The sequence below is a fragment of the Cervus elaphus genome, chromosome 18 (genome assembly GCF_910594005.1).
Source record: "Cervus elaphus chromosome 18, mCerEla1.1, whole genome shotgun sequence".
Taxonomy (NCBI): Eukaryota; Metazoa; Chordata; class Mammalia; order Artiodactyla; family Cervidae; genus Cervus; species Cervus elaphus.
Window position 1 is genome coordinate 100,708,888 of NC_057832.1, and position 14,891 is coordinate 100,723,778.

General features: G+C 38.8%; 1 protein-coding gene across 2 annotated transcripts in view; it reads right to left on the reverse strand.

Annotated features, from left to right (window-relative positions):
• Positions 1-14,785, reverse strand: part of COPG2 (COPI coat complex subunit gamma 2) — a 268,489-nt gene extending 253,704 nt beyond the window's left edge. The window contains exons 1-4 of one of the 2 annotated variants that reach the window (XM_043872663.1): positions 14,647-14,785; positions 13,406-13,458; positions 12,765-12,845; positions 9,852-9,923 (exon numbers count right to left, since the gene is read on the reverse strand). In XM_043872663.1, coding sequence (XP_043728598.1) covers positions 9,852-9,923; positions 12,765-12,845; positions 13,406-13,458; positions 14,647-14,683 — 243 coding nt within the window. In that variant the 5' untranslated portion in view covers positions 14,684-14,785. Of the gene's footprint in view, positions 1-9,851; positions 9,924-12,764; positions 12,846-13,405; positions 13,459-14,039; positions 14,123-14,646 lie in introns of those variants that run through there. The other variant, XM_043872662.1, reaches the window with a different exon arrangement.
• Positions 14,786-14,891: the final 106 nt, after the last annotated feature.

Here is a 14,891-nt window from a genome sequence, read left to right on the forward strand (position 1 = left end):
ACCTGCATACAGGTTTCTCAGGAGGCAGGTCAGGTGGTCTGGGATTCCCATCTCTTTCAGAATTTTCCAGTCTGTTGTGACCCACACAGTCAAGGGCTTTAGCATAGTCAATGAAGCAGAAGTAGATGTTTTTCTGGAATTCTCTTGCTTTTTCTATGATCCAACAGATGTTGGCAATTTGATCTCTGGTCCCTCTGCCTTTTCTAAATCCAGCTTGAACATCTGGAAGTTCATGGTTCATGTACTATTGAAGCCTGGCTTGGAGAATTTTGAGCATTACTTTACTAGCATGTGAGATGAGTGCAATTGTGTGGTAGTTTGAACATTCTTTGGCATTGCCCTTCTTTGGGATTGGAATGAAAACTGATCTTTTCCAGCCCTGTGGCTACTGCTGAGTTTTCCATATTTGCTGGCATATTGAGTGCAGCACTTTCACAGCATCATCTTTTAGGATTTGAAATAACTAAGCTGGAATTCCATCACCTCCACTAGCTTTGTTCACAGTGATGCTTCCTAAGGCCCAGTTGACTGTGCACTCTAAGACGTCTGGCTCTAGGTGAGTGATCACACCATCGTGGTTATCTGGGTCATTAACATCTTTTTTGTATAGTTTTTCTGTGTATTCTGCAGAGTACATCATACGAAATGCTGTGCTGGATGAATCTTAAGCTGGAATCAAGACTGCTGGGAAAAATATCAACAACTTTGGATATGCAGATGATACATTCTAACTGTGGAAAGCAAAGAGGAACTAACGAGCCTCTTGATGAGGGTGAAAGAGGAAAGTGAAAAAGCTGGCTTAAAACTCAACATTCGAAAACCTAAGATAATGGCATCTGGTTCCATCACTTCATGGCAAATAGATGGGAAAACTGTGGCAGATTTTATTTTCTTGCTCTCCAGAATCACTGTGGAAAGTTACTGCAGCCACAAAATTAAAAGATACTTGTTCTTTGAAAGAAAAGCTATGATAAACTTAGTGTATTAAAAAGCAGAGACCTCACTCTGCCGAAAAAGTTCCATATATTCAAAGCTATCGTTTTTCCAGTAGTCATGTATGCATGTGAGAGTAGGACCATAAAGAAGGCTGAGCACCAAAGAATTGATGCTTCCAAACTGTGGTACCAGAGAAGACTCTTCAGAGCCTCTTTGATAGCATGGAAATCAAACCCGTCAATCCTAAAGGAAATCAACCCTAAAATTTCATTGGAAGGACTGATGCTGAAGCTGAAGCTTCAATACTTAGGCCACATGATGCAAAGAGCCGACTCATTGGAAAAGACCCTGATGCTATGTAAGATTTAGGACAGGAGCAGAAGGGGATGACAGAGGATGATATGGTTGGATGGCATCACCAACTCAATGGACATGAGTTTGAACAAACTCTGGAAGATAGTGAAACACAGGAAGCCTGGCATGCTGAAGTCCATGGGATTACAAAGTTAGAGATGACTGAGCTGCTGAACAACTAACAACCCCTGTAACAATCTGAGACCTGTAATCTTCCCCAAGGAAACGAACTAGTACAAGCATTGGTTTTTCTTCATATCATAATCCTGGAATTTTTGTTAATCTAATATCTTGAAAACCACTGTGTGGGAGATATATGTATATATTTTTTAGATATCTTTGGTAGCAGGGAAAATCTAGAAACAGAAGAGACATGTGCTTTTTTTTTTTTAAGTCTTGAGGCTTGCAGGATCTTAGTTCCCCAACCAGGGATTAAACTTGCAACCTCAGCCATGAAAATGCAGAGTACTAACCATGGAACCACCAGATGATTCCCAGAAATGTGTTATTAATATCAAAAACATATGGTAAATCATCTAGTTACTCTTTTAAAAAACATTTATTTATTTGGCTGCTCTGGGTCTTCACTGCTGCACATGGGCTTTCTCTAGGTATAGGCAGCAGGGACTACTCTCCAGTTGCAGTGCACCACCTTCTCATTTTGGTGGTTCCTCTTGTTGTGGAGCAGGGGTTCTAAGGCATAGCAGGCTTCAGTAGTTGTGGCAAGTGGGCTTAGTTGCCTCACAGCATGTAGGAACTTCTTGGACCCAGGGATCGAACCCATGTCCCCTGCATTGGTAGGTAGATTCTTAACCATTGGACCACCAGGGAAGACCTATCCAGTTACTCTTTTATTATTGATTACCAACATTAACCCAAGGTAATGAGAACACAAGATACATAACTTCATTCATTTGGAATTTGTTTTGTCTTATTTTATGGCTCAGTGTACAGTCAATTTCTGTAAATGTTCTTTGTGTTATTCATTTACATTTAAAGCAATAATGATATATTTGGGTCTATATCTACCATCTTATTATATACTTTGTTTGTTCTGCTTGACCTATTATAATATCAAAGTGAAAAAAGAAGTATCAACAGATTCTACAAACCCTTAAAAGAACAAGAAAATATTAAGAATAGTTTTAGCCAATGAAGTTCAACAATGTAAACAAAATGGAGAAATTCCTTGAAAGACACAAACTACCAGAGATCACTCAAGAAGACAAATAATCTGAATAATACCATCTGTTTCCTTTTAAAATTATCATCAAAAACCTTACCACAGTGCAGATGCTTTCAATACTGAATTCCAACAAACATTTCAGGAAAAATTAATAATGATTCTACAGGACTTCCCTGGTGGTCCAGCCAGTGTTTAGTTCAGCAGCTGTGGCTTACAGACTTAGTTGCCCCAAGGCATGTGGAATCTTCCCAGACCAGAGACTGAACCCACATGCCTTGGGGCAACTAAGTCTGTAAGCCACAACTACTGAACCCGAGTGCTGCAACTACTGAAGCGTCTTCACCTCGAGCCTGTGCTCTGCAACAAGAGAAGCTACTGCAGTGAGAAGCCTGTGCACTGCAACGAGGAGTAACCCCCACTTACCACAACTAGAGAAAGCCTGAGCACAGCAATGAAGACCCAGTGCAACCAAAAATAAAACAAATAAATATATATATATATAAGAATAATAATGATTCTACAAAACTCTACAAGAGAGAAGAGGAAGTAACACTTATCAATTCATTTTATGATGCCAGCATCACCCAAATACAAAATCCAAACAAAAACATAAGAAAAAATTACAGATAAATATTATTTCATGACCACATACTCAAAATTAATACCAAATTTTGAATTTTAACAGAAAATAAAGATATTATATTTTCCAGGAAAACAAGTAAATGCATCTTACCATATTAACAAACTAAAAGAGAAAGACCATGATAATTCAATAGATACGGAAAAAACATTTGACAAAATTCAACACTCATCTACAAAAAAAAAAAAAAAACCCTCCTAGCAAACAAAGAAGAGACAATGACTTCCTCAACCTGATAAAGGTCACCTATGAAAAACTTAGGGGCTCCCCAGGTGGTACAGTGGTAAAGAATCTGCCTACCAAAGCAGGAGATGCAGGAGATGTGGGTTTGATTCCCTGGTTTGGGAAGGTCTCTTGGAGTAGGAAATGAAAACCTGCTCCAGTATTCTCTCTTGAAAAATTCCATGGACAGAGGAGCCTGGCAAGTTACAGTCCATGGGGTCACAAATAGTCAGACAAGACTAAGCAACTAAGTACACACACACATGAAAAACTTAGAACTAGCATCACATTTAATGTGGAAGATTAAATACTTTCCCTCTAAGATCAGGAACAAAACGAGTATATCCTCCACCACAACTTCCATTTCACGCTGTATCACAGTGCAAGATATTAAGGTAAGATAAACAAGTAAAAATCATTCAGACTGAAAAAAGTAAATCCTAAGGAATCTCCAAAAATACTGCTAGAAGGAATAAATTTAACAAAATCACAGGAAACAGATCAATATACAAAAATCTATTTAATTTCTATAGAGTACCTAAAACAATACAAATGCAATAGTATAAAAATATTAACTACTTCAGGGATAAATTTCACAAAACATGTTTAAGACTTTTGTGCTGAAAGCTATAATACTGCTGACAGAAATTAGAGACTTGTATAAAGGGAAATATATACCACGGCTGTGGAATAGAAAACTCAATAATGTAACGTGAATTCTCCTCAAACTGATCTTTTTGTAAAATTTTATTGAAATAGTTTAGCAAAGTGATCATTAGAGTCAATGCAATCACCATCAACATTCTAGCAGGCCTTTTTTTTTTTTTTAAATAGAAGTCAATAAGCTGATTCTGGTGGCTCAGACGGTAGAGTCTGCTGCAATGCAGGAGACCCAGATTCAACCCCTGAGTCAGGAAGATCCCCTGGAGAAAGAAATGGCTACCCACTCCAGTATTCGCACCTGGAAAATTGCATGGACAGAGGAGGCTGGCAGGCTACCATCCATGGGGTCACTAACAGTTGGACATGACTGAGCGACTTTCACATACATACACAAAGTTGATTCTAAAATGAATATAGGAATGCAAAGAACTTACAAGAGCCAAAACAATTCTTTAAAAGAAACTGACAGATGGCCAAGAGGCACATGAAAAGCTGCTCAACAGCATTAATTATTAGAGAAATGCATATCAAAACTACAATGAGGTATCACCTCTTACCAATCAGAATGGCCATCATCAAAAAACCTACAAACAATAAATGCTGGAAAAAGTGAAAGTGAAGTCGTGTCCGACTCTTTGCGACCCCATGGACTGTAGCCTACCAGGCTCCTCCGTCCATGGGATTCTCCAGGCAAGAATACTGGAGTGGGTTGCCATTTCATTCTCCAGGGGATCTTCCCGCACCAGGGATCAAACCGGGTCTCCAGCATTGCAGGCAGATGCTTCACTCTCTGAGCCACGAGGGAAGCCCCAAAATGCTGAAAAGGTTGTGGATAAAGGGAACCTTCTTGCACTGTTGGTGGGAATGTAAACTGATATAGCCACTATGGAGAACAGTAAAGAGATTCCTTTAAAAACTAAAAATAGAACTATCATATGACCCAGCAATCCCACTACTGGACATACACCCTGAGAAAACCATAACTGAAAAACACATGTATCCCAATGTTCACAGCAGCACTATTTACAACAGCTAGGATATGGAAGCAACCTAGATGGCCATCAACAGATGAATGGATAAGGAAGATGTGGTACACACACACACCCACACACCCCAATAGAATACTACTCAGTCATAAAAAAGAATGAATTTGAGTAAGTTCGAGTGAAATGAATGAACCCAGAGCCTGTTTATACAGAGTGAAGTAAGTCAGAAAGAGAAAAACAAATATCATATATTAATGCATATAGATGGAATATAGAAAAATGGTATCGATGAACCTATTTGCAGGGAAGGAATGGAGACATGGATGTAGGGAAGCAGCTTGTGGACACAGTGGGGGAAGAGGAAAGTGGGACGAATGGAGAAAGTAGCATAGACATATATACATTACCATGTGTAAAATAGATAGCTGGTAAGAAGTTACTCTATAACACAGAGTCCAGCCAGGCATTCTGTGATGATCTAGAGGGGTAAGATGGGAGGAGGGGAGGGAGGCTCAAGAGAGAGGTGATATATACATAAATTATAGCTGATCTGCATTGTTGTATGGCAGAAACCATCACAACATCATAAAGCAATTTTCTTCCAATTAAAAATAAATTTAAAAGAATTTAAGTTAAAAAAATTTGAAAAAGAAAAAAATAATAAAATAGGAAAACATGTACTACCTAATTTAAAACATACTATAAAGCTACAGTAGGACTTCACTGGTGGCTCAGTGGATAAGAATCTGCCTGCCAAAGCAGGGCACATAGGTTTGAGCCCTGGTCCAGGAAGATTCCATATGCCTAGGAGAAACTAAGCTCGTGAGCCACAACTACTGAAGCCCATGCCTGAGAGCCACAACTACTGAGCCCACATGCTACAACTACTGAAGCCTGTGCACTCTAGGGTCCATGAGCCACAACTACTAAGCCTATATGCCACAACTACTGAAGCCTGCATGTCCTAGAGCTGTATTCCACAAGAGGAAGCCACCACAATAAGAAGCCCGTGCACCACAACAAAGAGTAGCCCCTGCCTGCCACAACTAGAGAAAGTTTGCACAAAGCAATAAAGACCCAGTGCAGCCAAAAATAAATAAATAAATAATTTTTTTAAGCTACAGTAATAGTGTGATTCTGGAATAAGAATAAACATATAGAAAAAAAAAAAAGCAAAGTGCCAATGTAACACAATCATTATTATTATTCCTTATCCTTCTCCCTCCATATTGATAAGCAATTATTCCAGTAGAATTTGTTGAGAAAAAAAGAGGGGGAGGAAACGGAGGAAGGGGTGAAGGAAGAGAAAGATGAAAAGAAATTCAACCCTCACTTCATATAATGTGCAAAAATTAACTCAAAATGATCAAACAGCAATTTTAAGACACAAAAACTACAAAATACCTAAGAAAAAAGCATAGCAGAAAACCTCTGTGACTTTGGGTTAGACAAAGATTTCTACAGTACACATCAAAAGCACAATCCGTAACAGGAAGAAGAAAAACCTGATAAACTGGACTTCACCAAAATTAAAAACTTCTGTTCTTTTAAAGACTAAGAAAATGAAAAATAAGATATAGGCTGGGAGAAAATATTTGGAAAACATCTGATAAAGGACTTGTGTCCAGAATACAGAAAGACCTTTCAAAATTCAGTAGAAAGAAAATATACAACCAAATTATTAAAAATGGGCAAAAGATATGATCAGAACCTTCATCATAGAAGATATATGAAAGTGAAAGTGAAGTCGCTCAGTCGTGTCCAACTCTTTGTGACCCCATGGACTGTAGCCTGCCAGGCTCCTCTGTCTATGTGATTTTCTGGGCAAGAATACTGGAGTGAGGAGCCAACCACTCCCTTTTTCCAGGGGATCTTCCCCACCCAGGGATCAAACACCCGTCTCCTGCATTGCAGGTCGATTCTTCACTATCTGAGCCACCAGGGAAGCCTCTACACCTACCATATGACCCAGTAATTCCACTCCTAGGTATTTACCCAAGAGAAATAAAAACTATGTTTAAAAACTTATACATGAATGTTTACAGCAACGTTATTCACAGCCATGAAAAAATGGTGACAAACCAAATATTCTATAGCTGGTGAACAAATAAACAAACCGAGGTACATCTATACAACAAATATCTACAATGAAATAAAAAGGAATCAACAAACAAAAACATGCACAAATCTTAAATGAGTTATGCTAAGTGCCTGAAAAGGAGACTCAAAAAGCTTCATACATATGATGAAGTATGATAAGTGAAAGTATGATATCATTCTTATGACTTCCTGGAAAGCAAAACTATAAGGTAAGAAAAGAGATTACTGGTTTCCTGCGCCTGAGGATGGGAGGAAAAAATCATATAATAGAGAACCTTTTGGAGTGATGGAAATGTTCTAAATCTTGATTAATACTACTGTATGAATTTGTCAAAACTCATAAAACTATACCCTAAAAAGGGTGGATTTTACTATTTGTAAAGTGTGCTTTTAAAAAATGCGGTAATGAGTAAATGAGAACTCAAACCACAGGCTGGGAGGAAATATTTACAAAAAGACTCTTGAGAGTCCATAGGACGGCAAGGAGATCCAACTAGTCCATCCTAAAGGAGATCAGTCTTCGGTGTTCATTGGAAGGACTGATGCTGAAGCTGAAACTCCAATACTTTGGCCACCTCATGCGAAGAGTTGACTCATTGGAAAAGACCCTGATGCTGGGAGGGGTTGGGGGCAGGAAGAGAAGGGGATGACAGATGAGATGGCTAGATGGCATCACCAACTTGATGGACATGAGTTTGAGTAAACTCCGGGAGTTGGTGATGGACAGGGAGGCCTGGCATGATGCGATTCATGGGGTCGCAAAGGGTCAGACACGACTGAGCAACTGAATTGAACTGAACTATCTGATGAAGGTCTTGTATTCAGAAAATACAAAGAGCACCCACAACACAATAGGTGAGTTGAGAGATGAGGTGAGCAGAAGATAAACAACCTGATTAAAAAAAAAAACAACAGGTAAAAAGATGTAAACAGAAGATGCTTATCTTCTTCTTACTAAAGAAAATAAACAGGTGGCAAATCAGCATATGTTTACTTAATACATGATTAATATATTCATCATTCAGGAAATGCAAACCCAAGAACGCCACTTCTAGATATTAACCAAAGAAAATGAAAATATATTAATAGGTCCACACAAAGACTTGTATTGAGTAGTTTTACCAGCTTTGTTTATATTTATACACTAGAAATAAGCCAAATATCCATTAACTTGTTAATGGATAAATAAATTAAAATTACCTACCTCCATACAATGGAATACTACTAAGCAATAAAAATTAATAAACCACTGATACACAAAAGAACTTGGATCAATCTCAAAAGCCATAAGTAAAAGAAACAAGACAGAAAAGTCATAAGAGACTATATATACACTCTATGATTAAATTTAAATAAAATTCTTACTGATTTGATAAAAGGCATTGCTGACTCTGTCTCTAGTGGTAAAGAGGACCCTAGTGGTCCTTGGCATGCAGTGGCAAAACACTTAAATCATCAATGCAGACAAGTATGATCAATGACCTACAGAAGACAAAGCTTTGGGTAATCAACTAGCTGCCACCACAGAAGACTGCTGTAAAAATGAGTTGGATAATAGGACAGTTCCTTCTAAGTACACTGGTGAACTTGGTAAAAGAAAATGCTAAGCTCAGAACATTAAATTCACAGCCTAAGGTCTATGTCAGGGACTAGAAAACATCCATAATGCCTTAACAGAAAGCCTCATTTCAAGTGGGCACAGGCCTGAGATTTCCGAAAAGCATATCCTGCAGGTGACTGAATAACAATGCAAATTCAATTCACCTCCTGTGGGAAATTTTATGTTAAAGTTAGCACCCTAACTGAGAAAGAAGGAGTGGGGCCCTGAAAAATGGAATGGGGACACAGGGGCAGTTTCTGATGAAGCTTGAACCTCTAAATTCCTCCAGGCTTCCATGGCAAGTGAAAGCAGTCCTGCATACTCTGTCTGAGGAAATCAGACTCCTTTGCCTGAAGAATGTGCAGCGACTTCCCCTGAGACACTTGCCTTAAAAGGGACTGCTGATGTCCCTGAGGACCTAATCCCCAAGCTGCTCATTATCTAGACACATAACCAGACTCAAATCCCATAAAGTCCTCAACACAAAATGTGGCCTGTGTTGATATGCAAAACATACCAAAAGGACTGCACAGTTTGACCAATCTATGTTAACAGAAAACAGAAATACAGATTCCATAATCCCCTTCTCTGGATGGGTTTGAGTCAGAGCTGGGCAAAAAGGAAATATGTGCCACAATGGAGGACAGAAATGAAGCACAGTTGTTATGCTTGAAAGTTACGGTGTCAAAGGGAAAGAGAGACAGATGCGGGGTTGCTGGCAGCCTCAGTCTGTCCTCACTCTTCTTTTCCCTACTCCTCATCCTCTTCCCCACTCTGCACTGAACTCTTCTCAACTGCCAACAGAAACCCCAGTCCCACCAGAAACTTGACTGAGAATTTAAGAGATGAGATAGCTATGTCCACTGATTTCTATACCAGTCCATCTGTGCAGTGTCATGCCAGAGGCTGGATATTAGCAGTTTTCATGACTGCATGGCAGATCTGTGAGTGAACAGCTTTAAACAATATACTTTCATTCTTTCATTTTCCTGTGTTCTTTAATAAGCATTTATAAGTTTTATGAAAACAATTTTTAAATAGTTTTTAAACATTTCAAACAACCTTCCCTCATTTGGACCACTCTAAGTTCCCCCAAGGAAAACAAATAAAAAGAGCATTTTTAGCCTAAAAGAATTCTTTTTAAAAAAAAAAAAAAAGACTTACATCATTAGATTGAAACAGTCGAGTCATTGCAAAGAAGGCCTCTGTGGCTTCTGTAGTTCCAAAGTGTTCACCCTAAGTAATGTAAAGTAAATCTAAATTAAAACAATTTCTTAAACAACAACAAAAAAAATATGGATTTTTCCAATTATTTCTGCAAAGATCTTTTAGAACTCAGGGGAAAAAAATCGATTTATAAACACTGTGCCTCTTTGTTATTTTTCTGACTTTTTATTTATAAACCCACATGGCCATTTATGCATTCCTTATTTAAAATAATTTGTTATCACACACTATGCTATAAAAGTTCTTGAACAGTGGTCTCTAACCTTATAGCAGGAACTATTTTAAATTCCCTGAAGAACTGAAATTTACAAGAGCTAGAAAATGAAGTTGAGTTCTTAATCAGAACAAGATGTTAATGTTACGCAGCCTAAGGGCAGATATCATATCTCCTACATTTCTATAATTCAATGCCCAGTGCAAAGCCTGACCTATCATAGGAGCATAATAAATATTAAACTGTAAAGAACTATAGGAATCACAGAAAACATGGTAAGAAGGGACCAACCAAAAGGACAGGAATCAGATTATACAAAAAGGCTTATAGGGCTACTAATACAAAAGACTTACAGGGCTGCCAATACATCTCAAGATACTGGCTCAAGCCCCTAAAAACATCCTTTGGGTCAGAACTTTAATGTGCTTAATAGATTATCCGGGGACCTTCCCAAAATACAGATTCACTGGCTCTGGTGTAAAACCTAAAATTTTCCATTTAAATTAGCTCCCAGTGATGTGAATGCTACTGATCTGGGAACCACATATTTTTCAGTAGTAAGGTGTTAGATAACATATCTTATTAATAGTCAAAACACTGCAGACCACAGACCACCTGAGACATTATCATTTCAGTATTTAGTTTCTTCATTAAAAGCAATCCTATGTAATATGTTAGGCTCCAGCATTTTTCAGGGCTTCAGCTTTCACAAAAAATACAACTAGTCTTCAATCTATTTGTCATAGGTGTAAGAATAAACCAATTTTGATGAAAAACCTTAAAAGTTTAGGATGAAAGACACCTTAAGTCTCTACTTTCTGACTTGAAACTCAAAAATATATGGATGTGTCAACTCTGGTAGAAATTTAAAAGAAATTCTCCATAAAGAACTACCATGAATTAGGCAAAAGTTAAGGCTAAGGTTCCCAAATCTGTTCACCTAGTTGTCAGTGTTTATCAGACTATGTGGGTAACTTTCTCATCAAAATAGTTATGTTTCGACACAGGTTGCCCATCAAAGCAGCATTGGTCAATATAAAAATATATGCTACTCTAGACCGACATTACTCGAAGCTATGCTTGCTGACGAGTTAGCCAACTTGGACACAATGTGTGCCATGAAAAGTTAAATCAAACTGACTTTGCCTTAAATGTTTCTAATAATACCACAAGAGGATATATGTTTGTGAATAGATATATTTTATTTAAAAGCATGGACTTGTTGTTCAGCCTTCATTTGCAAACTACAAAACTTTATCTCTGTGGATAAAGTCATCGGTCATGAAACGTAGTCAAGTAAAAATATTCTCATGGAATTCAAGCTGGAAACCACAGTGTTCTTTGCACCATATGTAAACCACCTGAGGTATATATAGGTGTGTGTATGCATGCATGTACACGTGTGTGTGTATATGAATCTAACAAACAAAATCACATTTTCTAAGGTCCTAGACATTTCATGAGATTTTTTAGTCTGAAGCAATAAAAAACAAAAACAAACAACAACAAAAAAAACACACACATAAGAGAAAAAAAAAAGAAGTAGGATCTATGTTTCATGAAGGCAAACATTTTTGTTGGTTTTGTCTGCTATATCCCCTGTGCATAGGACACAGCAGGTGTATAATAAATATATATGCTGAATGACTGAATGAAAACTATTCCTGAATGTTTACTATGTGTCCAGAACTATTTTTGGTGCTTCACATTTACTGTATCATTTAATCATTACCATTGTCTAAAACAGGTATTATCATAATCCCCATTCAGAGAAAAAGACATAAAGCACGAAACAGTTAAGCCCAGAACCATACTAAGAAAATCATAAATAAACAAACACAGGCATACCTTGCAGATACTGTAGGTTCAGTTCCAGACCATGACAATAAAATAAATATTACAATAAAGCATATCATAGGAATTTTTTGGTTTCCCAGTGCATATAAATGTTACACTATTTATACAAATAAATTTATACATTTATACACATAAATGTTGCATATAAATGTTTACACTACACTGTAGTCTATTTTGTGCAATAGCTTTATGTCTAAATAAAGACAATGTACAAACCTTAACTTAAAAATACTTTATTGCTAAAAAATGCTAACCATCATCTAACAATACAGGGTTGCCACAAACATTCAATTTGTAAAAAAAAAAAAAAAATGCAATAAAGTGAAGTACAATAAAACAATATTCCAGCTTATATCCCTTAATTTGAATATTAAAATGAAAGCTTTAAAATATTAATATAATATACCCTCAGAAAAGGATAAAATATCTATCTAGAATTTGTCTAAGCTTTTTTAAAATATTTTTGGAGGGACATAAAGACCTCTGAACATACCTAAACAACATGTTTTAATATTAACTAATACTTGTTAAATTCAAATCAATGTTGAGATTATACTGTGTGCTTAGCTGATCTGGTACCTCATGAATAAGAAAGAAGTATATGTCATACACCTTGTCCACAAGAAATTTTACATATTACTACATTAATCAAACACTGCAAATTTTAAAATTAAGTGGATTATTAAAAAATTAATAATTATACTTTCTAGAAAAATTTCACTGCACATTATGTATTTCTATTCTAAGACACAAATCTGAGGAAAATCACAATAATTTACCTGGTTCAGTAAGTAAAGAATCTTTGTAAGAATATGCAAACATCTTCTTGGATTGATGGGCGTTTCATTGAATATACGAGCCTGTGGAAACAAAAAACACTGCTATATATATTTTCTATCACAGGTTATAGAAAATCAACTTAAATAAAATGAAGACTATTATATATAGGTTTTTAGGACTATTACATATTTTAATCATAGTATCCAAATAATGTAGCTTATAGTTTTCAATTTATTATGGTATATAATAAATTATTAGATGTGACCCTGATTTTCCACTCCATACTCACTCCCTTAGGTCTCCCATTTCAACTTGTGGACTTTACCTAAAAATCTCAATATTTACCTACATCATTTGAATACAATGAGCTTAGTATCTACAACTTCCTTCAAAAGCCTCGCACTAAACACCTCCTACCTTATTTTACTTAAAATTCTCAACATGTGACAAAGTCTACAAATGTTTGCATTTCTATAAACTCTAGTCTTTCCTATGGCAAGAAACCCCTCTTTTTTTTTCCCTCCAGTATATATTCTCTGAAATCAGTTACACTTATTTTGGATCATAGAATTCCAGGTGCTCTGTCCCCATTCTAAAATGGAACAGAAAAGAAAAAACACACTATACTTCCAAGCCATACCTCTTGTAAGACAGCACTCTTCTCCAGATGCCGAAAAGGATTGGAGCCACTACCTATATCATGGGGGAAAAAATGTCTTTAATAGCTGGCATACACAGATGTATTTACTTTCTATAGAAGGGTTTTAAATGCTTGAGAAATCTCACCTAAGCGAGGTATCCACTTGGATATTACAGTGATAATCATTACTAATATGCATACAAATTGATTAAAATCTTTTTGACTCTGACACTAGCTCTGTCTGCTATCCTGTAAGATCCTGTACTTCTCTTTTACAGAAACTCTGCCTGAAATGAGTATCTTCTTGGCCTGCCTTCTTTTTATATGAATGTTACAAATACCTGCCATGTCCTCACAACTAAGGTAAGATTGTGGCAAGGCCCTTTGGATTTCCCTACAGGAAAGCACTATTTTATGTATTTCTAACATTTTGCTGGGAGGCAGAAAACTTTATCAGAGAATTAGATACACTTCAAGCTTTGAAAGGGTCATAGAGGTTTCCTAACCCAACCCTCGACCATGCTTTGTGAGAGCAGCTATCAATCACTGAGACTTTTTTTTTTTTTTTTTGAGGGGACTTGGCTATCTGCCTCATTTACTCTGGACCAAAGATGGGTATCAGGATGCAACTCACTTTTGGATGCTTGAGTATTAAATGAGCTAGGTACCACGGAACAGCCTTGCCCCCAGGGAAGCGGACAGCGCAGAGGTCCCCAGGGAGACTGTAAGGTACAAGCACCACAAAGTTCATACACACACACACAGTCCGGTCGACCCCAGACCCACTCCGGGCCGTACACTACCAGTACCCCGCCCCCACCCCACCCCATCCAACCCCCGCCTCTCGCAAGCGCACACTCACTCCCTCCGCCACCTGCCTTGGGCCCGCCTCTTTGGTGGGCAAGCCCACCCCAGGCGAACGGGCGGAGGAGAAGGCGGGTCCGAGGAGCGGCGGCGCCAGAGGAGGGGGGCTGGGGGGCGGGGCCGCCGAGCAGCCCGAGGCGGCGCGCGGCCGGCCGCGCGCGAGCGCGCAGACCTGAAGGGAGGCTCCGGAGCCCGGGGGGGAGGGGCTAGGGGCAGGCCCCCGGCTGAAGTGAACCGGGGTCGGAGGAGGGGCCGGGCTCCAACTCCAGCCCCCTGGCACACCGGCGCCCACGCCCCCAGGTCCGCAGTCCCCGAGAGCAGGTGGCGGCGGGGCGGGGGAAGGGGAAGGGGCCCTCGAGGCTGAGCCCCGGGCGTACCAGACTCTTCGTCCTTCTTGTCGAATTTTTTAATCATCTTGGACGACTTCCCAGCGCCCAGACCCACCGCAACCGTCCCAGGCGCCGCAGCCGGCAAGCGGAAGAGGCTGCAGGAAGGCCGGCCCGGTGCTCTGGCACCGGTTGGGCCGCGGTCCCGTCACTCGGAAAGAAGGCCCGCCCTCCCTGCTCTGCGCTGGCCGCTCTCACCGCTCCCCCGGGGGCGTGGCCACGCCCTCTCCTCCTTC